The following is a 24,848-nucleotide window of genomic DNA, read 5'->3' as shown; positions in this document are numbered from 1 at the left end:
ACATATGCTAACAATCGACATAAACAACTAATAGCACAAGTGGGATTTAATAAAGGGTAATTTAGTTTCCATACTTTCCATAACATAGTTTCATACATCAACAAAATGGTTAATAGTTTCATACATCAACAAAATGGTTAATAATTTCATACATCAACAAAACGGTTAATAGTTTCATACATCAACAAAATGGTTAACCAAAAGAAACATAATTTACCCAAAAGTGTTAACCATAAGGACACAGTTTTACCAAAAAGACACAATTTAACCAAAAGAACTATTAACCAACAAAATAAACTTTCACTAATAGATCAAGACAATGTCATCAATTTCCCTCAACCAACTTTTCCTTTTCCCTTACCAGAACCACCAGGACCACCAGAACCACTAGGAGCATTAGCTTTTTGTCCCTTACAACTCCTTGCATTATGACCAATGTTGTTGCACTTTGAACAAGTAACCGACTGAAGGATTCTTGATGCACTATTACCCTTCACCATGTCATCAATTTCATAAGCTGATTTTCTGCGTTTCTTCTTTGGTCTACCAATTGTGACATGATGTTTAGGAGGAACCAAAGTTGTTGGACACACAGACTTTTCCCACATGCTTCTCCCATTAATGGGCTCAATTTTGAATGAGTACATCTGTTTCCAAGTTTTTAGCCAATATACCTCATGCACCCAAGTTTCTGGTATTCCAACATCCTTACTATTCTTCCTCATCTCCCATATAGTAGCAACAACATGTTTGCATGACATCCCAGTGAGTTCCCATTTCCTGCAGGAGCATGTTTGTTGAACCACATCCACCGCGCATTGGTCCATCCAAGGGCCACTTACCTGATACTTACCATTTCCACAAAATACAGATCTATAATCTTCTGCCTGTTTTTTTATATTTTCCAAAGTCTGCATAGCTGTAGGTGTCAAAGGACCAGTACATTTCCCAATGGCCTTTTCTACATTCACAATCTTCTTCATTAGATATTCCCTAATGAACTCTAGGCAAGTAATAATTGGTTTATCACGACCCTCATTCAGTTTTCCATTGAATGTTTCACACAAGTTATTAAGAATCACATCAGAATGTGCTCTCCCTGTCCAATCACATCACTTAAAGTCAATTAAATAAAACTACACAAACCAGGAAAACATACAGAATGTTATTAGAGTTAAATATTATACCAGTGAAATGGGACCTAGACCAGTGCTGAGGTGGTATCTTCTTAAGCCACTCATAACAATCCTTGTTTAATTTCTTTAGCTCTTCCATGCCTTTGTTAAACTGTTGTACATGTGTTGCAGTTGCACATGTCCATAAGAGGTCTTCGAAAGGTTTACCCCTCCATTGCTTCCTCATGTTATCCCGAATGTGACGAACACAGTAACGATTTTCAACACAAGGAAACAAGTTCGCAATTGCATTTAGAATACCCTAACAATCATACATAGATTTTGTTAGTAAACAATTTAGAAATAAAGTAAAAAAAAATCTATGATTTTAGTACCTTTTGTCTGTCTGTTATAAAAGTGAAATTAGAATTGGTATTCAAGCCAAGATCCTCCCCAAGACAACTCAAAAACCAAGTCCATGAACTGATGTTCTCTGTTTCAACCACCGCATATGCCAATGGATATGTGCCATTATTACCATCTAGTCCCTGCATTTTATGATAAATAACAATCATGAATAGATTTTTACTTATTTTTATGTATAACAATAAGTAAAAGAACCATAACTAAAACTTACCACGGCTGAAAGAATTTGTCCTGGAAATGGACCCTTCATGAAAGCACCATCAAAGCCAAGAAAATCCCTCTTTCCAGCTGCGAAGCCTTTCTTTAAAGCTCCCAAGCATATGTAAATGCGTCTGAATGTCCTCGTTTCACTGTGTGGATTTCCTTCGCTTTCAACATCAACCCTAACAGTCGTATCTGGGTTACGAGTTTGCAACTCAACAATGTAATCTCTGAGTAAACTATACTGAGTAACGAAATCTCCTTGCACAAGGTTTAGAGCCTCAGATTTTGCCCTAAATGTTTTCATCCTAGAAAGATCTACCTTAAACCTCCGTTGTAGCTGTTCTTGCAAAGCCCTAATTGGAACAGCAGGGTTACTTTCAACCTGTTCAACAATTTTAGAAGAGAGGAATTTATACGTACATGCTTTTACTGTTCTAGTTTGAAGACATTTATGGACTTTGTTGTACGTTTTAACTGTCCAGTTGACATCTTTTTTCCATTTACTAGCTAATAAGACCCAAGGACATATTTCTTCTTCATCGTTGACTTCTACATTAGGCCCAAGCTTTGGTATTGTTCCCTTACAAACCCATCTCACTCTATTCTTGTCATTTTTTCAAGAGCCAGCTCCCTTCTAGTCTCTATGGCATGGAGTTTTACCTTATCCTTAAACTCCTTTGCTGAACCAAATTTTTGAAAAATATAGAAGGGTTCACTAACAAGTGCTTCATCATTCTCATGTGCCCTTTGAATTGCTCTTATTGATTTCTTTCTTTGACCATTAATCCCCTCATCTGATGATGAATCAGATGCTAAAAAGTCAGTGTTAATCACCTCTAAAGCTTCATCCTGTGTGCCTTCATCAACCACAGTGTTAGACGACCCTCCAACCCATTCCACATCTTTGTCGATATTCATTTCAAAATCTTGCATATCCACATTAATATCATCCAATATATTTTCAATGTCCACAAAAAAATCACTATCATCACTTTCATCATTGTCACTCTCTAACTCACCAAACTTACCAAAGTCATTAGCATCATTAACCAAGTCATTCTCCATATGATCAGTGAGAGTAGCATCATTACCCAAATCATTCTCCATATGATCAGTGACAGTAGCATCATTACCCAAATCCTTCTCCAGATGACCAGTGGGTGTAGGATCATTACCCGATTCTTTCTCCATGTGATCCATGTCATCCTCCAAGTCAATAGCAGGTGTGCTATGCCACTCCAGGAACAGTGTCTTTGAACAAGATGGAGGTTCAGTAATCTCCGTTATACGAACTTTACTGTGGGTTGGGGACATTAAATAGGTGTGCAGAGTAGTTTTGTCATGCTCTATATATACCTCAATTAACTTATGCTTAGCCACAAAACTCCCCAAATAACGAACATCTTCATCACTAGCTAAAGCGAATAACCCAAAATCTAAATCGCCTAAAGGCCTTTGAAAGTGATAGTAAAGTGGTTTACCTATTGAAGCATACCCTAGGTCTTCCATCATCTCATCAATGTCATGAACGGAAAAGGTATCAATGTCCAGTAAATCAACAAATGTTTTCTTCCCACGAATATACTTCCTTCCAGGAAAGCTTGTAAAGTCACCTCCATGGTGCATTCTTATTGAAAACATTGTCGGATGTCCAGCTGTAGAGGAGAGAATCGTTTTTAGCTAACAAAATTAAACCTTTAACAGTCAATATCATTCAAACGAAAGTCAATCAAACATACCATAACTTTGATCAACGTCGATTTCATCCATTTCACCACGAATGTGCCAAGAAACCATTGCAATTCTTTGTTCTTGCAGTCGTCGATACTAGGGTTTTCACGTAAGGATTTTGCACAAAGTTGTGTGTTTTTTTGGGTATACGATTGTGTAATGTAGAGTATGATCGTTTAATTGAACGCATCGATTTCTTAAACTGGCGGTAGGATGAATAAGTAAAATGACGGAAATACCCCTCAACGTGCAAGGCACGTGGGGGTTTTAACTCCAAAATCAAACGGAATGTTAGATGAGGGACTATCCGTGCACTAAACCAAACTATTAAGGATTGGCATGGTTAAAAAATGGAGTTAGGGACTAGGCGCGTAACAAACACTAAACCATAGGGACCATTCGTGTACTTTGTCCTTAGTTGTATTATGATGTTTGGATATATCTATATTTAAACAACTTATGTAATTAAGATGAATGCATTTGGTAGATGTTATGTTTTAATGCCCCGAGTGTTTTTTCTTTTAAATTTAACCCACATAGTTTGTGTTAGATGATTTAGAACCCGATTGTAAAGGGGAAAAAGGAGATTAAATATTAAGATGTATGTATATAATGGGTATATGATGAAAATTCTCACTCAAAAATAGTATTTTATTTTTATAGCACAATGTTATAATTGGGTATATCTTTAAAAAACATTCACTCAAAAATAGCATTTTATTATCAAACATAGTTACTAATTTTTGATTAATTAATTGAAATGAATATTTAAATATTATTTATAAGTTCTTTTCTAATATAAACATATTATGTGCAATTTATAGTTAAAATAATTTTCTAATAGTTTTGTATTTGTATTTAATTTATTAAGTATTTTCTGTCGAAAATGTATTTATGACCCAAGTTGTACAAATAAAAAGTTAATTTTGCTCTCTGTTGTGTTTTTAGGTGTAATTGGCTATCAATCTATAAATAAATAAAACTGGGAATTACTTGGCTGGATTTTTTTAAAATCAAAAGTGGTTTTTATTTTAAGTTCATATTTAATGTTTGAATATGTATTTGTCATAAAGTATTTTTGATTCAAAATAAAAGAAATATTTATATTATCCAATGACATTTCATTATTAAAAATTATTGTAGAAATTTGGGAAACCATGATTCTTAGTATCATTATTTAATATGTTTAATGTTTCGTTTGTATGGTGTTAATAAATAATAAGCAACAAACTTTCATTTTAATGTTGGTTTTCTGTTTTTTAATTTGAAGGAAAAAAATTTATAATCGCATCAAGAAATGTCAAACCTACTAAAAATAAATTGGATTTGGGATAAAGAAGGTGAAATGTATGTTTTTGGTATGTTCATATATATTTTCTATAATTTGTCCTTAAAATTCAGATGATTTGACTTCAATTTCAGAGTTTTGATAATTATAAGTTAAATTTCTTAGCAGGTCCATGTACATAGGGCAAAATCAAAACAGAAGAAGGAAGTATTACTTCAAAAAGCCTTCCAAGTTAACGAAATACAATGTTTACTAAAGCCTCAGTTGCTTCTAATGATCATTCCATTGCTCATGGCAACATTATTCGTTAACTTGCTGCTATAATTGGCATCAGGGTTCAACATGTAACACTTGAATTGGGTATGTTTCCTTTTAGCCCTTTTTAATTATTGCAATTTGGTATTTGGGATTAGTACGCGGGGTGTACCATAGGGTACGCTTAACGTACTAGCTGAGAAGTCGGTATGCGGGGCGTACCGCATGGTACGCTTAGCGTACTAAGAGGGAGGTCTGATTGCGGATTCGAGCCTCGTATGATGGGCATACAAGGGTTATGCTAGGTGTACGAGGATTTAATGGTACCCTAATTTTTGGGTTATTGCACCCTATGTATTCACCTTAAGTCCCAAGAGTTAGCCTCTTTATCAGCCTCCATTGCCCTAAAACCCTAATCTCGAACCCTAATATCATTTTGAGTGTTCTTGACCTTTTGGGGTGTTTCCTTAGTTAGTTGGTGCCTTTAGTAGAAGAAGGAGTTGGTGGAGAAGCTCTGTTGGAGCTTGAGCTTGTGGATCCAAAGATTAGGCACCTTTCTCAGTTGCAAGAAGGTATAAAGTCTCCACCTTGATCTTGGTGTGTTTATATCTCTTCATGATATGGTTTTATGCTTCTTTGTCCCTTTTTGGTTGGTCTTAATGGGTTAAGGACGTTTTAGAAGCTAAATCTTGTAGATATGGATGTTTGGAGAGTTCCTTAAGCATAAAGATGCAAACTTTATGGTGTTTATGGTCTCATGCATGCATCATGTCATTTATTAAGCTCTTTTAAGCTCTAAGAGCCTCATTAAGCCATGCATGAATGTAAAGTTGGCAACTTTACATGATAAAACATCTTAAGGAAGTCAGGTCTGAGTTTGGGTTGAGGTCTTAATCGATTAAGAGTTGGAAAATGGAAGTTGGCCAAATGGGGTAGTACGTTGGGCGTACGAGCATGTACGCTTAGCGTACAAGCCCTAAAGAGAGTATGTTGTGTGTATGTGCTGAGTACGCCCCGTGTACTCAATAGGTTGGGCTTTGGACTCTTGGGCTTTCGGTTTGGGCCATGTTTGGACTTAGGTGCTTAAGGCCTTGTTGGACCATCAGGTTTTGGGCGGATGTTTGTTTTAGGTTCGTTTGGAAAAGGCCCATGAAAGAGATTTGGGCCCAATTTGGAAAATTAGGTCATAATTGGGCTTGGAATGATTATTTTGGAATTTTAGGCTTTTGGACAATTGGATTGGGCCAAGTTAGGTAAAGGGTAAAAAAAGTCTTTTACCCTAGTTTAGACTCTTTGTGTGAGTTGGGATCCAATTATTGATTGGATGATTATTTTATGATTATTAACACGAGGATTTTAGCGGGCCAACAACCAGAGATTCTTCCTGTGAGATTCGACAGTGCGATGTGAGTTTCCTCCCTTTGTTTAGCGGGTCGGAGGCACTAATATCATCCCGTGGTTTTGTTATGTTAGGATGCTAGATGTTTGGGTGACCCTTGTATGTGTTATGTGCTCGTATGCTTACCGGGCGGGGCCTGATGACCATTATGTATGTTATGTATCTTTGTGATCATTGCATGTGTTATGCGTTTATATGTTTATATCTTTTATATATATACTAAGCGGGGCCCGATGACTGACAGATCTGTATACCGTGCGGGATCGATGCAGGGCGGGGCTGATTATGTGTTTCTTATGTATGGTATGTGGTATCTTGGGGAACTCAATAAGCTTTGTGCTTACAGTTTTCAATTTATGTTTCAGATACTTCTGGTTCCAAAGGGAAGAGCTCAGGATGATTGCAGAGCACACACCACTCGTTTCTACATCTTTGTGACTTACTTTGGTATTGATACATTTGATAATCTTGATTTTATAACAATGTTTTGGGTTGTTTTTATTAATCTAAAAATGAAAAAAAAAAAATTCGGGTCTTATTTTTGGGGCGTTACACAACACTTTATTGCTCTGGTGTCATATTTGAAACATTACATTTTCCAACAGGGCTACTTATGCTAATAATTATCCAAAATAATAATTTACATTAAGTTTATGTAATTGTTTTCTTTATCTTTTTTAGGTTAAAGTAGCAATTGTTGTTTTTAAAAGCTATGAGAGGCCATTCACAACAGGAAAAAAAATACGTTTTCATGTGCATACAAAACATATCTTCATTGTGTCATTCCGAAAGAGGTACAAATTACAATATTTTATTATTTTTAGGCAAAACATGTAATTTTACAATATCAATCACAATATGTTAATTATACACTTCTATTCAACCATAATAGCATCATTATTGTATTCCTAACCAAAGTATCTTTTAGAAAAATAAACCATTTACCTAATTATTGTATTCCCAACCAAAGTGTCTTTTAGAAAAATAAACCATTTACATAGTTTGTTGAAGTTCTTAAAATTTTAGACACATGATGTAGATGCAAGTGTTATTAGAAGTGCTTGAAACATGACATGATATCTAATATGATTTTGATCATAACCAACAGCCCAAAATCTATCGCCACTAACCAATGAAAGATCAATAATATAATTATCACATGAAATAGATGACCCGGGTTAAGTTTGGAGTGGCCAAAATCTAGGATTTTGGAGCAACATAAAGAATGTTATAAAGCAAGTATGTTATAAAGCTCGTAATCTCAAATCCGGTTTTCAATGCACATCCGGTTTTCGCACTAGAACGATTCCCCATTTCAAGGTACATCATCTCTGTGTGTTTTTTGGTGCTTTAGTGTGTGTGATTTTAATTCCATTATTCTAATTTCTTGATTTTGGTTTTAGGATAATGAAGAATTATGATTGGTACAAGCAAGATGGTCATTTGTGAACAAGGACGAGAATGTGTTAACAAGATTGCAAAATATAAATTTAGCATTTCATTTTGAAGTGGAACAACAAGTGAACTGGACTTTCTTGAACTTTTTTAGGTTTAATCGTACTGTGAGAGTGTGTCGGATTAAGTCTTTGGAAGATTCTGGTGTGTGGTTGGAATGAACGACCGTGGAGGATATAGACATTGCTATTAGGGCTCATCTCCATGCCAATATGATATTTTTCAATGATGTCAATGTATTTTCAATGATAAAAGAGCATTTACATCCTTTTACACATATACCCCATTATATTCAACCTTTTGGGGTGAGAGCGGGACAACAAATTACAATTTTGTCCGATTGACATCAATCACAGTTAGTCACATCAATCTTCGTGTATGCAAAATGTAGTACAAGATTGTCATGTTCTCTTGTAGGGGCCCTAAACTTCAAATAATTTGTTAGTTGAGGATTGTTTAATTAATTAATTATTTAAAAAAAATAACTTTTAGTGCCAATGTGAGTTGTGCCGATCGTATGAAGCTTATATGAAACACCTGCATAGATGGCATTACGGGCATATGGAGGGGCGGTCCTAGCTAGGTGCCCGGTGTGGCACCGGAAACACCTAGCTTCCGCGTACGTAGTAGAAAAAGTTTTATTTTTATTTTTTAATTTTTACCTATTGTGCCACTACGTAAAAAAATCGTGCAACTACTAAAAAAATTGTGCAACTACATAAAAAAAATTGTCACTCTATCGGGAATTACCAAACGAAAAAAAATAATAGCGAGCCCACAATCCAATGTTTTAATCGATTATTATCTAATAGTCCAATTACCCAAAGCCCAAAATAAAACTTAAGTGGATAAATTAGCAATTGGGCTAATTGCTTGTAAAAAAGATAGCCCATCCTAATTATTTCAGTTTCTAATTGATGATCGGTACAAGCAAAAAAAAAAAAAAAAACGATAGTTGCCTCCAGTCGATCTCCAGACGTCGACTCAACTTCTTGGCTCCAATCGATTGCCTAATCAATGTCGATCGCCCCTGGAATATGGATGACTTCTATATTCTATCGAGTCACAGCCTAATTCTGTCTTCTTGATTGTGAATCACAGCCCAAAATCGATTTTGTTGTTTGCCTTGAATCTTGATCGATTTCTTGAAGCAGTTTTCAACAATAGTATCAATCAACTTCTGTCTAAGTCTAACTGTCTTCTTTCAATTTCTACAATGAAGCAAGTAAGTTTTACCAATTACCATTTACCAATTCATTTAGATATTTGAAATTGATATGTTTTTTAAAGTTATTGATTGACTTGGGTGAAATTGATTTGTTTTGTTGAAGTTATATTGTTTGATTAGGTTATATTCATATATTGCTATGTTTTTTTTATTGCATTGATTGTTTGATTAGGTGAAATTCATATGTTTTTTATTGAATTGATTGTTTGATTAGGTGAAAGCAACTTGTCTTATTGAAGTCATTGTTTGATTAGGTGTAATTGTTATGTTTTTATTGAATTTTGAAAGCAACTTGTTTTATTGAAGTCATTGTTTAATTAGGTGTAATTGTTATGTTTTTATTGAATTTTTGTTTGATTAGGTGAAAGCAACTTGTTTTATTGAAGTCATTGTTTGATTAGGTGTAATTGTTAAGTTTTTATTGAATTTTTGTTTGATTAGGTGAAAGCAACTTGTTTTATTGAAGTCATTGTTTGATTAGGTGTAATTGTTAAGTTTTTATTGAATTTTTGTTTGATTAGGTGAAAGCAACTTGTTTTATTGTTTGATTAGGTGTACTTGTTATATTTTTGTAGGTTAAACTAAGTGGTTTTTCTACCAAAAGACAAAGACTTAATCCTAATGAAAGCGGTGAAGAATGTTCCCAAATACCAATCACTAATCAATCAATTCCTTCCGTTTCTAATCCTAATGCAACTCCACAAACACCAATCACCAATCATTCAATCCCTTTGGTTTCTAATCCAACTCCACAAACACCATGTTCTAACCAACCTAATGATAACGTTGACTTGAAAGATCTTCCAAAGGACCCGGCGGATAGGCCATTGATTACAAGTTACAATTCAAATATAAGAGATGATGTAAGAAGAGCATATTTGCTTCAAGGACCGTGTCAAGTAAGGGCACATAATTTTCCTAAAAAAAATAGGTGATAGATTTAGAAGATTCGTTCCTTCATGGTTTAATGACTTTGATTGGTTGGAATATAGTGTGAAAAAGAATTGTGCATATTGTTTATATTGTTATTTGTGTGGGGACCTCATGGGACAAAAAGGAGGGAGAGATGCAATTGTTTCCCAAGGTTTTGATACTTGGAATAAAAAAGATGCATTTCGGACTCATGTGGGTGGTGTTGATAGTTTTCACAACAAAGCAAGAGAAAAGTGTGAGTTTTTAATGAGGGAAAAACAAGCAATTAATGTAGTCTTGAGGAGGCAAACCGAAGCGGAGGACAATAAATATAAAGCTCGATTACGTGTTTCTATTATTTTTGTTAGACTTTTATTAAAAACCGGTTTACCGTTTCGTGGTCATGACGAGTCAGTTAACTCGGAAAATAGAGGGCTTTACATTGAAGTGTTAAAAGCCATTCGAGAGACCAGTGAAGAGATTTTCAACAATACTTTAGAAAATGCTCCTAAAAACAATCAACTAAGAAGTACTTTTGAGTATTCGTGAAGAGATTGGTCAAGATGTTTTTGCTTTACTAGTTGATGAATCTAGTGATGTTTCAAAAAAGGAACAAATGGCTATTGTTTTGCGTTATGTCGATAGTCTTGGCTTTGTGAAAGAAAGATTCATAGGAATAGTGCACGTGAAGGATACATCTTCTTTGACCCTCAAAAACATCATAAATGAAGTACTTACAAGTAATAAGTTGAGTTTTAGTCAGGTAATTTATTCTTTATTTTTTTTTATTTCAATTTAATTTATATATATATATATATATATATATATATATATATATATATATATTAATTGTTTTAAATTTTAATAGATAAGAGGACAAGGTTACGATGGGGCTAGCAATATGCGAGGGGAATTCAATGGTTTGAAAGCTTTGATATTACAAGAGAATGACACGGCTTTTTATGTACATTGCTTTGCACACCAACTTCAACTAGTAGTTGTGGTTGTAGCAAAGAAGCATGATGGTGTTAGTGTCTTTTTTGAGCAAATTCCGTTGGTGGTTAATGTTGTTTGTGCCTCATGTAAAAGAAAAGACTTACTACGAGAGCAAGCAAGAGAAAGGGTGCAAAAAGGCTTGTGTAGTGGTGATCTTGAAACAGGAAGAGGGTTAAATCAAGAGACTACACTTGTTCGAGCGGGAGAAACAAGATGGGGTTCACATTTCAATACACTCACAAGTTTGATGAAGTTGTTTGCAGATGTTCTTGTAGTTTTAGATTTTGTGAAAGAGGAGGGAGGGTCATTGGCAAACCGTCAACAAGCATCTGGAATCTTAGCATATTTTAAATCATATGAGTTCGTGTTTTACTTACATATGATGTATGATATTTTACACCTCACGGGTACATTGTCAAAGCAACTTCAAAGAAAAGATCTAGACATTTTGGAAGCGGCTTCGATGGTTAGAGGGACAATGGAGGCATTGTAGTCTTTTAGAAACATAGGGTTTGCTAGCATTTTGCCAAAAGTATCCTCTTTTTGTCAAACACACGAAATTGAAACTTTAGATATGGAAGAGTTGTATATTGGTGCGAGAAACCGTAGGACTACAAAGACTAATAGGTTTCATTTTGAGGTTGAAATCTTCAACACAGTGATAGATATGCAACTTACAGAATATCGGGATCGATTTAGTGAAACAAGCACCCAATTACTAGAATACATGGGTGCTTTGAGCCCTTGTGATTCATTTGCACAATTTGACAAATCAAAGTTATTGAAGTTAGGTAAGTTATACCAGTATGACTTTGATGATTCAGATATGATAGACCTCGAAGGGCAACTTGAGATATTTTATCACTCTTGCATCAAAGATGAGCGTTTCACTAGTTTGAAAGGAATTTCCGACCTTTCTCGTTTGATGGTTAGTACAGGGAAGCATCGGTCTTATCCTTTGGTTTATAAGCTTTTAAAGTTGGCTTTAATATTACCCGTAGCGGCCGCAAGTGTAGAAAGATGTTTTTCAAAGTTTAAGCTCTTGAAGACAGACTTGCGTAACAAAATTGGCGATGAATTTTTGAACGACGCATTGCTTTGTAATGTTGAGACGGAAGTACTTACGAAAGTTGAGGATGAAAAAGTAATGGAGCGGTTTCAAAAGATGTCTGCACGAAGAGGACAAATTTAAATTATAATAGATAGTTATTATATAATGTTTAATCAGAAAAAAAAATTGTATTAGATAGTTTATATTATGTTTGACCAAAAAAAAAAATTTTTGTGCAACCCCTACTACTAATTCATGCATCCGCCCCTGGGCATATGCAATTGTTAAGGCTTTGCTTGCGAGACATTATCAAATCGAAGGTACATAAATGCAATAAATAACAATGTAAGAATCAAACTTAAGAACCATGTACCAATTACTACAAGGAATACCTACTTTTATTGATTTAGATGAATCATCACAGATTAGGTTCTTAATGTTGTGGATGTTCAAAGTAGAAACGTACTTACTTTCGTGTATTTATGGATGACTTTTACTTTGGATTATGATGAACTAAACTAGTTACTTTTTCCATCAATTTCGTTGAAATTTGTTGTAAATAATAGTTTAAATAAAAAAATAACAATGGTTTTTCTAAAAGAAAAAATTAAAATGTTTTTTTTTTTAATTTAAGACTTTATATTTAAACAATCTGATAATTAATATACGAACTAATAACGGATTATTTAGTATTGATAGACAAACAGTGGATAAATAACATTTATAATTAAATATCCAAAACATTTTCACAAAAGCAAACAACTAATGATTAATATTGAGGATTAAACATTGAGATGTCGCGATATAATAAATTCAATTTTTAATTCAATTACAGAGTTTCGTCTAGAAACCAAAAATCGATCATTAATTCACGATCAGATATGATTATGAGAAAGGGGTAGAAGCAGAATGTCTTGGTATCGAAAGGAATTAAAAGATGAAACAACAAAGTAAAACCAACCTCGAAGTGGCAGATCTTGGACCGGTGAACGACTACACTGAAGAACTTCTTGTCCTTAAAGATTTTTATGTCGCTCTACTGCTATAAGCTTGAGCGAAAACAACCAGAATTTTATGTAGTTTATTATTCGTTCCAATAACTATGGAAGAGGAATAAACACAAAGTGATACTCGGAGAGAGAGAGAGAGAGAGAGAGAGAGAGAGAGAGAGAGAGAGAGAGAGAGAGAGAGAGAGAGAGAGAGAGAGAGAGAGAGAGAGAGAGAGAGGTGTTTGGCCCCTAGAGGCCCTAGGGCTACTCCTTGTTCTCCAAACAACACGTTTTTATGGGTTTTCCAAAATATTATGACGGGAATTGTGGCATAATCCCATCGTCCCGACGTGAAATTTGTAAATCTGATTCGATCCAACTCGACCGGTCCCAAACCTACTAAAAATAAAAGGTCATCAATGATAGATATGTCGTTCACCTAAATCATGCATTAGTGCATCGGCTAGGCACGACATGCATATGGGCTTGACCCATCTCTTGATCTATTAAAACCTTAAGAAGGTTATCAAGATAATAGCCTTTGTAAACCCACATTTGGTTTCATCCCCGGTTCCCACCAATACGAGATAGAAAGAAATTTATCCAACTTATCATATTTACCTCTAAAATTTCCAACATCTTTTAGGTAAAAGACAAAATATAAGTGTATTTTTTTCTTTTTTTGAAACTCACTACTATAAATAAAATAAATAAATAAATAAATAAATAAATAAAAGAGTAAAATATACGAAAGATAGAAAATGAAGGTGTGGATCTAAGAATGAAATATATATAATTTGGAAGCATGTTTTTGTTATGCTATGAGCACGTTGAGTTCAATAAAAACGCACAACCACCAAACCTAAAAAATCGTCTTTTAGTGCATCTATTAATATTATCAAATAGACATCGTACCATATAACATTATTTCAGATGCATATTATATTGTTTGTTGGAACTATTAAATGGAAACCATCGTGGCTATAATTTACTACTTTTTAGCGCTACCCGCCTCATTTAGTGAGAAATAGAACCGGAACCGACATATTTTAGAAAGTTAGAACGGGAACCAGAACCGATCAAGGCAATTTTTAAGTTTTTGGAACCGGCGGTTCCGATTACAAATGCAGGTCACCTGGTTACATCAATTTTATTAACTTTTGTCAATAAAACTATGATTTACTTTGGTCCAAATCGAATCAATTTGGACCAAAGACGGACAAAAATCAAACAAATATATTTTAAACAAGTCTAAATAACACGCATATTCATACGAAATACTAAAAAATATTGTGAATGTGGGAATCATTCAAAACCAATCATTTATTTTTGACACAAAATCATCAATCGTACCGGTGGAAATGAGAAATAAATATAGATGTGTTTTCCAACCAAATATATTATCTTAAACTATATTAATCTTTATCTTAATATATACATAAACATCATATTTTTATATATATAAGAACTATTTTTATCGAAAAACTATTTTAAATATATCAAAATTCATTATTTTTTATTCTCTGTTAATAAACGTCCATATTAATATCGTTTAAAGATAAAATATTTTTTTATATAGTTTCAGCTTTGGTTATTCATTTATGAATAAAAATGCATCAAATTTTTATTACAGTACATTCGTTATCTACTTATGAATAAAACGTATGTTTATTATTATTTTTTTTACAATTTAAATCATATATGAATATAACATATAATAATTTTTTTAGAAATTTACATCCGCTCTCGTTACATGTTATATTCACATATAAATCAAATGTATATCAGCTCTTTTCACAACTTATATTCATATATAAATAACACATTTATCATAAACTTTGTTAAAGTTCATCTGTTATTCATATACTAAGCGAATCTTTATGTGTTGCGCGGAATACAATAATAAATTTGGAATCTTTACAAATATATATTTTTTAATATTTCAATGACGTACGTGTTAACTGTTACATAATAAATCTTATAATAAGTTGATATAAACAGTTTTTATTTTGCATTATCTTTACTATCTTATAAAAGAAATCCCACTATTTCTAAAAATAGATTGAATATAATAATAATATTTTTTTAAGACGTTCAAATCATTAAGCTAATAGTATAAGTAGCCATCAATAAAATAATATTAAATTTTAACATGTGTTTTGAATCCTTATATTTCTCAACAAATCCTATCTCCTTCCCTGAATTTCGGATAATTCAAAATTTGAAACCATCAGAAAATACATGTTGATTCAAATATCCCTCTTGCAGATGGCTTTTTCTTAACAAGTTTTTATTTTAATCCTTACTTGTAATTGATTTCATCATTTTTAACTTTTTGTATTTTTATCTTATAAATATATTGGGTGAAGGCTTTATTATATCAGGTTTGTTCCTAAAAAGGTTTTTACTATGTTTCTTTAATGTGCTGGCTTTGCAGATTTAAAGAACTCAACCAAGAGGGTCAGTTAGAGCATTGTATTATCATTAGTTTGTATATTTTGGCATCTTACTTTTGCAATAAAGAACGGTTAAATACAAGATTTGATATGATTAAGGTAGTTTGTATATTTTTCATCTTGTTTAGTCTAAAAATTAAACATTTTTCATCATTGGCCCTTATAATATCAAGTTTCATCACATGGACTTCCTGATTACGGTGATTATTGTCCTTATTATAAGGTTCTATATAGATTTTGTTCAATGTTTTAAGGTTTCGAGAACCTAAATGAATATGAATCCTTGAATTACACACCATTGTTGAAAATGTTTTAATTTGTGACCAAACTTGGTTTAAAATCACAATGAACAAGTTGACACCTGAGTATTTTGGCCTTCTCAAAGGCCTATTTATCGACTTTTGAATCACAACACCTGATATTCTAATGGTTTATTTTTATAAACTATTATTTATATATTTTAGCATTTTACTCAGTAGGACATTAAATTAATAAAGGAATTAAGGAAAACGAAAAAAAAATGACGATAAACAGTACAAGTGGTTTGGGTATGTATAAATGGAAGTAATAACCATTTAGGGGGTGTTTGGCAAAAAAAAAACTTATTGCTTATTAGTTTATTAGCTTATAAGTTAATAAGTAAGTGTAGGGTAACTTATAAAAAAAAATGTATTAGAGGTTCCCCACCGGAATAATTTATTTTAATCCAAACGCTTTTTTAACTTATAGTGATGTGGAACATAATAAGTTGTTTTAAAAAAAAAACTTAGCTAAACACCCCCTTAATATGGTATGGTAATGCTCTTGAAAAATAGATGTCATTTAATATTCATTTCTTGAAGTGAACGCAAAATGGTTTTAACTCTAAATAGATCAAATTATTCGCCGTCTGCCGCTTTGCGCGGGTAGACGGCTAGTATAATATTGTAGACATCTTTTAAAATTATATAATTTCAATTGTCTCAATGACTTCTACCTACAGGTTACTCATGAACAAAATTAAATATAATATACTGATTAATATTATTTATATTTGTTATGATTAATTGATTTAAAAAGTTTCTTTGCTTAAGATTTTAATTTCTATTATTGAAATTATTTAAAACATCAAACATTGTTGTTTTTAAAAGTAACAATATAATTTTTGTATATAATGTTACTTTTAACTATTGTTGTTGTGAGTCATTTATAATAATATATTTGAAAACTCTTAATTATTTTAATTTGATTTTAGAAACTTAACTTTTTTAAAATTTATATCATGAATATTATTGTTTTATTTTATTGTAATTATTTAAAATAAAAAAAAATGTTTTTAAGATAACATTATAATTTTTTTTTATATAATATTACTTTTAATTATTCTTATTGTAAGTTACTTTTAAACTATTTATTTGAAAATTCTTCATGATTATAAAAAATAGTTTCATGGTTTTTTTTTTTAATTTGGGAATGTAATTAAGGTTTATCACTATAATTTATAAATTTTAACTATTTATAAAATAGTTTCTCGATTTTTTTTCAAGTTTAACTAAAATTTTAATTTTAGTTAACCGTTTAACATTATTTTTGAAATTAATAATTTAACTACTTTGCATAAAATCATAAATTATACAAAAATCATGACTTTAAAATGAACCGTTTAACATTATTTTGAAATTAATAATTGAACTATTTTACATAAAATCATAAATTATACAAAATTATGACTTTAAAATGATAATTACTCACATATGACAACATATTTAAACTAATAACTATAATATTTTAAAAGGTTAAATTCATAATTTTATAAATAGAAGTAAAATATGATATTTTAATATCGTAGTTTAGCTAATTTATGATTATAATTTAGTTATTGTATTAATTAAACATTATTAACAAATTTATACTAATTATTAGAAAGAAACTAAAAATCCGTGGTGGTTTCAAATGCATATGGTGCAAGTAAAAATGTTTTTTTTATAAGAATACTACGCGAATGCCCATGCGTTGCACAAAAACACTTACATTGCTAATGGCTTGTTCTTATGTTCTTAAGTCAGGCTAAATATGCTACTGATATTCTCACCCGTGCTTGTTTAATTGACTCTAAGCTCATGCCAACTCCTTTGGCTGCCAAGAAGATTTTTTCTTCAAATGGTCCCTTGTTTTCTAATCCCACTCTCTATCGGTTGTTAGTTGGAGCTCTCCAGTACTTAACTATTACAAGGCCTGATCTCTTTTATGCTGTCAGTCAAGCAAGTCAGTAACTTCATGCTCCCACCACTGCTCATATTCAATCTGTTAAACGCATTTTGAGATATCTTAAAGGTACGGTTTCCTTTGGTCTCTACTTTCGCCATATACAAACAAATACCATTTTGGGTTACTCTAATGCTGATTGGGCACACTATCTTGAAACTCGTCACTCTACTTATGACTATTCAATTTTCTTGGTGGAAATCTCATATCTTGGAGTGCCAAGAAACAACCTACTGTTTCCCGATCAAGTTGTGAGTCAGAGTATCGGGCTATGGCAAACACAACAGCTGAAATAGTTTGGATCATTCACCTCTTTCTTGAACTTCATGCTCTTCCTCCAGATCGGCCTACACTGTTATGTGATAATAAAAGTGCCATGTTCATGACTCAGTATCCCAATTCTCACAAACGGGTCAAACACATTAACCTGGACTATCATTTTGTTAGGGAACTTGGGCTTCTGGTAAACTTTACACCGAGTTCATTTCTACCAAGCTTCAGGTGGCAGATATATTCACCAAAAGTCTTCCACGTCTGCATTTTGAACATTTTCGTGCCATGCTTCGTCTTGGTCCACCACCGATTCGCTTAAGGGTGGATATTAGATAATAATCTAGAATTATATTAAAATGTATTATTGTGTATTATCTCTTTATTATTATAGGAGATATTGTTGTAATATTTTAATATAAATATACATAACACACATTATTATTGTGTGGTTCGTTCAATATAACAACCAGAACCGGAACTATTTAAGGGGGTTCAAATTCCAGAACCAATAGTTTCGAGGCGGTTTTGGTTCTGAAAACGAATACCTAATTCCGATGTTGATCCCTACTTACAAGTAACATGGAGGTAAAATTATAGAATAAGGGGTCGTTTGGTTCGCTGGAATCTGTTGGAATCGGAAGGAATTTGAATTTAATTCCATCACTTTCCTATGTTTGGTTCAAGTTTTGGGAATGAATTGGATTCCTAAATATGTCCAACTTTCCTTCCACTGAGGGAAAATAAATTCCATCTAAAAGATGAGGAAATTCAAATTCCTTCAAGTGAGAGTGGTGAATATTACCATATTACCCTTTTCATTTTTAACATTAAATGAAAAACCTCTATCACTACTTGCGACCACCTCCACCACAACCTTCGCCACCACTACCCACCACCACCACCTCCGCCACCCACCCACCGACCCACCACCACCAACCATCCTCACTAATAACATCGCCACTGCCACCACCTTCTACACCACCACCCACCGCTTCTGTTACCACCATCACCATCGTTGACACCATTACTATCACCACTGTCACCACCACCACTACCCATAACTTACCACCTACACCACAACCCTACCACTACCATAGTTACTACTAACTCTATCATCACCACCATCACCTCTATTGCCACCACCACCGTCGCCACTACCTGCACCCACCAACACCACCGCCGCCGCCACTAACACCTACCGCCACAACCACCACTGTCTCTACGATTAACATTAGTGATGTCACTACTACCACCACCTCCACCTTCATCACCACCACACATTACCACCATCACCACCACCGTCACTCTGCCACCATCGCCGCCGCCACCACCACCGTTTACTATTTTTATAATTTATATAATATATTTTTACATATAATTATAAAAAAAAGTAAAAGTAAGCAAAAATCAAAAATAGTAGTTCTGTCATTTTACACTATACAAATTCCATTTTCCGCCAACCAAACAAAATATAACATTGAATTCAAATTCTATTTACTGCTAACCAAACATAATATTAAATTAGATTCCAATTCAAGACCGTTCAAAAACATTATACGAGCCAAACAAGGCCTAAGGTTTATTTATATTATTTTATTTACATTGAAGATAATAAGCATTTAAGAAGACCATGTGTCCGACTGTTGTTCCGAAATCCACGAATCAAGTACAAGTACCAACAAAATCAAATTTATTGTTTCTACCCGCCCTTCCTACTTCACACGCCCTACTTTAATATTACCAAACATATATTACCAATTTGTATTATGTAATTTGAATCATAAGTTTAAGAATTCATGAATTCTAATTTCTTAATCAAACAAGCTTTCTTTATTTATTTTTTACAAAAATGGGTTTAATTTGGTTATAGTTTGATTCGGTAAGGTTTCAACTTGGTTTCACAATTTTAACGTTTCATATGGAGTTCTATGTATTATTAAAATACACTTACACAAACTAAAAGAAATGAACATATGATAAATCACATCTAACCTAATAAATAAAAATTATTTTTGTTAAATGTCATGTTTTTATTGAATTTGACATATATTATTTTCTAAGATTTCTTAATTATTTTTTCTCTACTTATTATTATTATTATTATTTTATATTTTTTGTTTTCTTAAATTAAAAATTCACATTTTACTAAGAGTTTATTAAATTCAGAATAAATGCTCTACCATATTTTTTTTCCTTCCTATTTCAAATCTCTTAGCTAGAAGATATTGAATTAGTTACCTTATTTATTATATTATTTGTATTTATACAAAAGTATTAGTTTAAAAATATATAATGTTTATAACTTTATATCAAACTTCTAATTTTAATAAATTCGTATAATACACAGGTTCTACATCTAGTTTACAATAACTTCTCATCATCACACGTTTGTTTTTTAAATGGTTTAATTGGGTCGGATTAGATTACAACGTCCATTTAACTCAAACATTATAAATGTTTTTTTTGTTTTAAATATAAATAGAAAACTCATTCAATTGAAATAATAATTTATGTATGTAAAGAACGATTTAGAATTATTATAAACAACGAAATACTTTCGACATGTTTCATTATCCAAACTTTTAACCTTTATACATTTGAACAGTTAGAAATAGACATTTAAAATAATAATAATAATAATAATAATAATAATAATAATAATAATAATAATAACTAGAAAGGTTACCCCCGCTACGCAAGGCCAGAAGCTTTCAATGTTGTTTCTGAATCGATAAATATGACAGACGTAAGAAAGTGGAAGGATGAAAAGCTCGGGCTTTGCTCCGGACCATTCTTTTAATGTTTTTCTGAAAAAAATATAAAAGTTTTGACTGCAAGGACCAGAAGTGCTAAAATGGTTAAAGAATTAAAAGGGTAAGAATTAACAACTTTTTAGAAAAGGGATCAAAGTTGTCAAGCTGTTGAAGTTTTGTGGCCAAACTTTAAATATTAAAAAGTTCATAAAAAATGTTAAAATATTGATTGTAAGGATCAAAAGTGTCAAAATGACTAAAGAATGAAGAGCAAAGTTGCCAAAAAACTTCCAAATTTACTATTCGTAAGATTCATATCTTTAATATATATAGGGAAATGATCAAATGAGAACGCTTAAAAGGTTGAGAACGCGAGAACAAATCTGGTACATTAAATATTTATAATCTAAGGATCTCATTGTTAATTAATATAAAGAAATTAATAAATGAATTTAATTGTTTTTTTAATTAAAAAAAATATAAAAGGGTATTCAAGTAATTTTATGATGTTATCCAATTTGAATATATCGGGTAAGTTTGAAAATTAAAAGAAACCGTTCCTATGTTTTAGTAATCACAGTTAACTTCTAATGTTTTGGATGATTCGATCATATCTTGAAAGAAAAATAGCGTCACAGATAAACGATTATACCACATTCGAGTAATATAGTTCATTCGGGAAGAGTTATTTTGCATTCTGAACTTTGTGAAGCGTCGTAGGTGGAGGAATGTCGTCGTTGATCAATCGAAGTGGAAGAAGTAAGTTTTCTAATCTTTATTGAATGTCGATTGACTGGAAAACGTGTGTATTAGTGTGTTTAGGTTTTTATAATGTGTACATTTGACGATTCTTAAAACCCTAGAAGTTGGGTGATTCGTTTTTTCTTTATATCGTCGATTATGACTGTAGTTATTCTTCATCTCTGATGAATGTTGTTTTAAATGTTTTGTTTCACAAATAACACGTTGGTGTATTTGATTGTTAAAATGAAAATGGTAATTATAGGTGAGTTCCGAATTTACGGTATTGTGATTTTGAATGTGCTTAAAAATCAACAGTTTATGATTGTGTTTGATAGTTATAGAATGAATATACATGTGTAATCGTAGTCGACTACTTTGAACTGAAATAAGGTTACGTAAACCTAAAAATTAGGGCTTTTTTTTACATCATAAGTAGCACAGGAAGAGTAATTGATGTTAGTATTCGACTGTGAATGTTTTTTAGTTGACAAATAATAGCGAATTGTGAGAATGTCATTCATTAATAATGATTACTTGTAAAATCCAATTGTGCGACAAAAGTACTTTTATAGTATTAATCCTTGTTGTTGGTTGTATGTTTTGAATATAGTTAAAGTGATATTCAGTTGTGAATGGGTACTTTATTGAGTATGTATGTGGTTTTGATCCTGTACATGATTTTGTATGTAAAGATTAATGATGTAGGAGTGCAAACTGTTTTATGTGGGTAAGTTAATTGCACTGTTTGTTTGTTGATGATTGTTGTAAACATTACTCTGATTTTGGGGAGAAGAGGAGTCATTGATGTTAGTATTCGATTGTGAATGGCTTTTATTAGAAAAATAATAACGAAGGGTATAAATGTCATTTAGTACTACTGATTACTTGTAGAATCCGATTGTTTTTGAGACATAAGTACTTTTTCTATTATTATTCCTTGATGTTGGTTGTATGATTTGTATATTGTTAAAGACATAGTCATTTGTGAATATGTACTTTGTTGACTATGTTTTGTATGTTAAGAATAATGATGTATGAGTCCCAACTGTTTTACGTTAGTAAGTTAACTACACTTTTTGTTTATTGATGATTATTGTAAACATTCCTCTGTTTTTTGGGTATGTGTTTAATGTAGAATGTATAATGGATGATTATTTGAGTTGTTAATGTTTCAATTCTGAGTTATAAATGATTAAGGTATATTAATACTATTATTAGGTAGAAAGAAAAGCGAGATGATATTACTAAAGACGACATTCAGCAAATTCACTAATGAAGAATCCAATCCATTGCTTATTGATATTGAAGATGCAGACAATGAAGGAAACGAACTAGTACAACCTCATATTAGAAGAGAAGGACAGAAGAAGTTTTCAACACCTAAGAAGAAAACTAAAAATCAAACTGGTGGTGATGATGATTATATGAAATTTAAAATTTTAAATATCAATTTGAATCTATAGTGATTATGTGTCTTATTTTTTGGACAGGTGTGGGGGAACGTGTTAATCGCACACCAGCTCATTCAATGCGAAGGGATCTTAAAGTTGTAGTTTTGAGCTCAGATTCAAGTAATGTACTTGTTTAGAAATAAATTTATTTAGAGTTTGATGTTGTAGTTAGTTTTAATAACTTGTTTGTTTTGTATTTATTAATAGAAAAAAACAGGAAACCCAAAGTCAATGTGAAGAAGGTTGATGGAGGAAATTCAAGGTTCTCTAAAGCTAAAAAAAATATACAGAAAAAAAGGTATGAATGATGATTTCATGAAATGTAACTTATATATTAAAGTATCTTCAGTGATGATTATGTTGTCTAATTATTGACAGGTTTCATTGAAAGTTATGACTTGACAGAAGATAGTGGACTAAATAGGGAAAATGAATTGAGAACAAAAATCCGTTTTGATAGATGTAAAACAAAAGGTGATGAAGTTATTGTTATAAACTCATTTTCAGGTAGTGTTATTTTCTTTAATAAATTTACTATAGCATTGGTATGGTAATTTATTTATAATCATTTATTGTGTTAAATTTGTCTTAACAGGAAAAGATAATGTTACTGTCAAGAACCTTGACGAAGATGAAGACTCTGATTTTGAGGCTGACATAACTGTGGTAACAAGGAAAAAGAGAAGGCATCATACTTCATTCAAAGATGATGACAAAGAAAATGTGAAGAAATTTAAAAGACAAAGGAATAAAGAAGGAAATGTGTTGAAGCCAAGAAAACATCCTAAAGTTGTAGCAAGTGGTGCAGAAGAAGCTAAGCGAATACAAGTACGGACATCTCCAAATGTTTTGTACAGTTGTATGCATAACCTTAGCAAGGAACAGGAAGCTTATATTTCTTCTATTGGTCTGGGGCATTTGTTGAAGATGAAAGTTGATGGGTGTGCATCAATTATGGGGCATTATATTGTAAGGAATTTTAACGCAGATAGGATGGTACTCAAACTTCATCATGGAGAGATACCAATCAATCGGCAAGTTATTCACGAAATGTTGGGTCTGCCTCTAGGACATGTTACAATAAAGTCTATGCCTTATAGAGAAGTCACAGATGACACGATAACTGTTTGGAGAAAACAATTCGAAGATGAAGATAATATTAGACCAATGGCAGTTCAACAAGTTATTATGCAGTCAACACATGCGGATTTAATGTTTAAAGTAAACATCTTTGTCCTGTTGTGTAATACACTAGGTCAGTCGATGAGCATGGGCACGTGTGACCTGTCGATGTTATCAAAAGTGACGAAAGATCTGGATCTAAGTGACATTGATTGGTGTGGATATGTTTTTGATTGCCTTAAGGAGACAAAAAGTGCGTGGAATCCAAACAGCAAAAAAGGATTCTATGTTGGGCCAATTATATTACTGCTGGTAAAATTTGTTTTAAATTAAACTGTCATTCAATATTTGTAGCCTTATGTGTGCAGATTCATTAAAGTGTATTTAAGTAAAACATTTTTTATTTGTCTTTGTTGTAGTTGCTATACGTAGAAAGTGTTCGATGCGATTCAATGAAGATTGTACAATGCAGACCAGTAATATGTTGTTGGAGTGTTGATAAACTACGTGAGCGAGAAAGAGTAGAGTGTAGGACAATTGGTCTAGGTATGGGTGAATTGCAAGATCCATTTCAATTCATCAATGAAGCATCGGGAACTGGTAATGTAGGGCAAGAAAAAGTTCAGGTAATATTTTATTGTATTGAACAATGCATATGAAATTTATTATTTGTTTATTTGGTATAGTATAAATTAATTACATTTATAAATTATTGATAGGGAAATGATGCAGGAGATGTAAGGTGTAAGGTAGTAA

At 32.2% G+C, this 24,848-nt stretch overlaps 3 protein-coding genes and 1 long non-coding RNA gene across 4 annotated transcripts; 1 reads left to right on the top strand and 3 right to left on the bottom strand.

Annotated features, from left to right (window-relative positions):
• Window positions 1–114: 114 nt before the first annotated feature.
• On the bottom strand, window positions 115–2,288 carry LOC145015717 (protein FAR1-RELATED SEQUENCE 6-like). Its single transcript, XM_078974191.1, has 5 exons — window positions 2,166–2,288; window positions 1,753–2,098; window positions 1,511–1,663; window positions 1,188–1,437; window positions 115–1,099 (listed from the first exon to the last, which is right to left on the bottom strand). Coding segments are annotated over exons 1-5 (1,515 nt in total). The 5' UTR covers window positions 2,168–2,288; the 3' UTR covers window positions 115–335.
• Window positions 2,289–2,337: 49 nt separating this feature from the next.
• Window positions 2,338–10,791, bottom strand: LOC145015719 (uncharacterized). Its single transcript, XM_078974192.1, has 2 exons — window positions 3,485–10,791; window positions 2,338–3,400 (listed from the first exon to the last, which is right to left on the bottom strand). The coding sequence occupies exons 1-2, from the start codon at window positions 3,540–3,542 to the stop codon at window positions 2,340–2,342; spliced, it is 1,119 nt and encodes a 372-aa protein (XP_078830318.1). The 5' UTR covers window positions 3,543–10,791; the 3' UTR covers window positions 2,338–2,339.
• LOC145014800 (uncharacterized) lies at window positions 9,090–11,502 on the top strand. The gene is made up of 5 exons (XM_078973241.1): window positions 9,090–9,098; window positions 9,677–10,000; window positions 10,104–10,542; window positions 10,595–10,776; window positions 10,882–11,502. The coding sequence occupies exons 1-5, from the start codon at window positions 9,090–9,092 to the stop codon at window positions 11,500–11,502; spliced, it is 1,575 nt and encodes a 524-aa protein (XP_078829367.1).
• Window positions 11,503–11,617: 115 nt separating this feature from the next.
• LOC145017661 (uncharacterized) lies at window positions 11,618–13,790 on the bottom strand. Its single transcript, XR_013666608.1, has 2 exons — window positions 13,022–13,790; window positions 11,618–12,178 (listed from the first exon to the last, which is right to left on the bottom strand). It is a non-coding gene; the product is annotated as an uncharacterized LOC145017661 (long non-coding RNA).
• Between the last annotated feature and the right edge of the window lie 11,058 nt (window positions 13,791–24,848).

This window comes from Lactuca saligna, chromosome 9 (genome assembly GCF_052625555.1).
Source record: "Lactuca saligna cultivar CGN05327 chromosome 9, ASM5262555v1, whole genome shotgun sequence".
In the NCBI taxonomy this organism is placed as follows: domain Eukaryota; kingdom Viridiplantae; phylum Streptophyta; class Magnoliopsida; order Asterales; family Asteraceae; genus Lactuca; species Lactuca saligna.
This window is presented reverse-complemented; position numbering and strand designations above follow the sequence as displayed.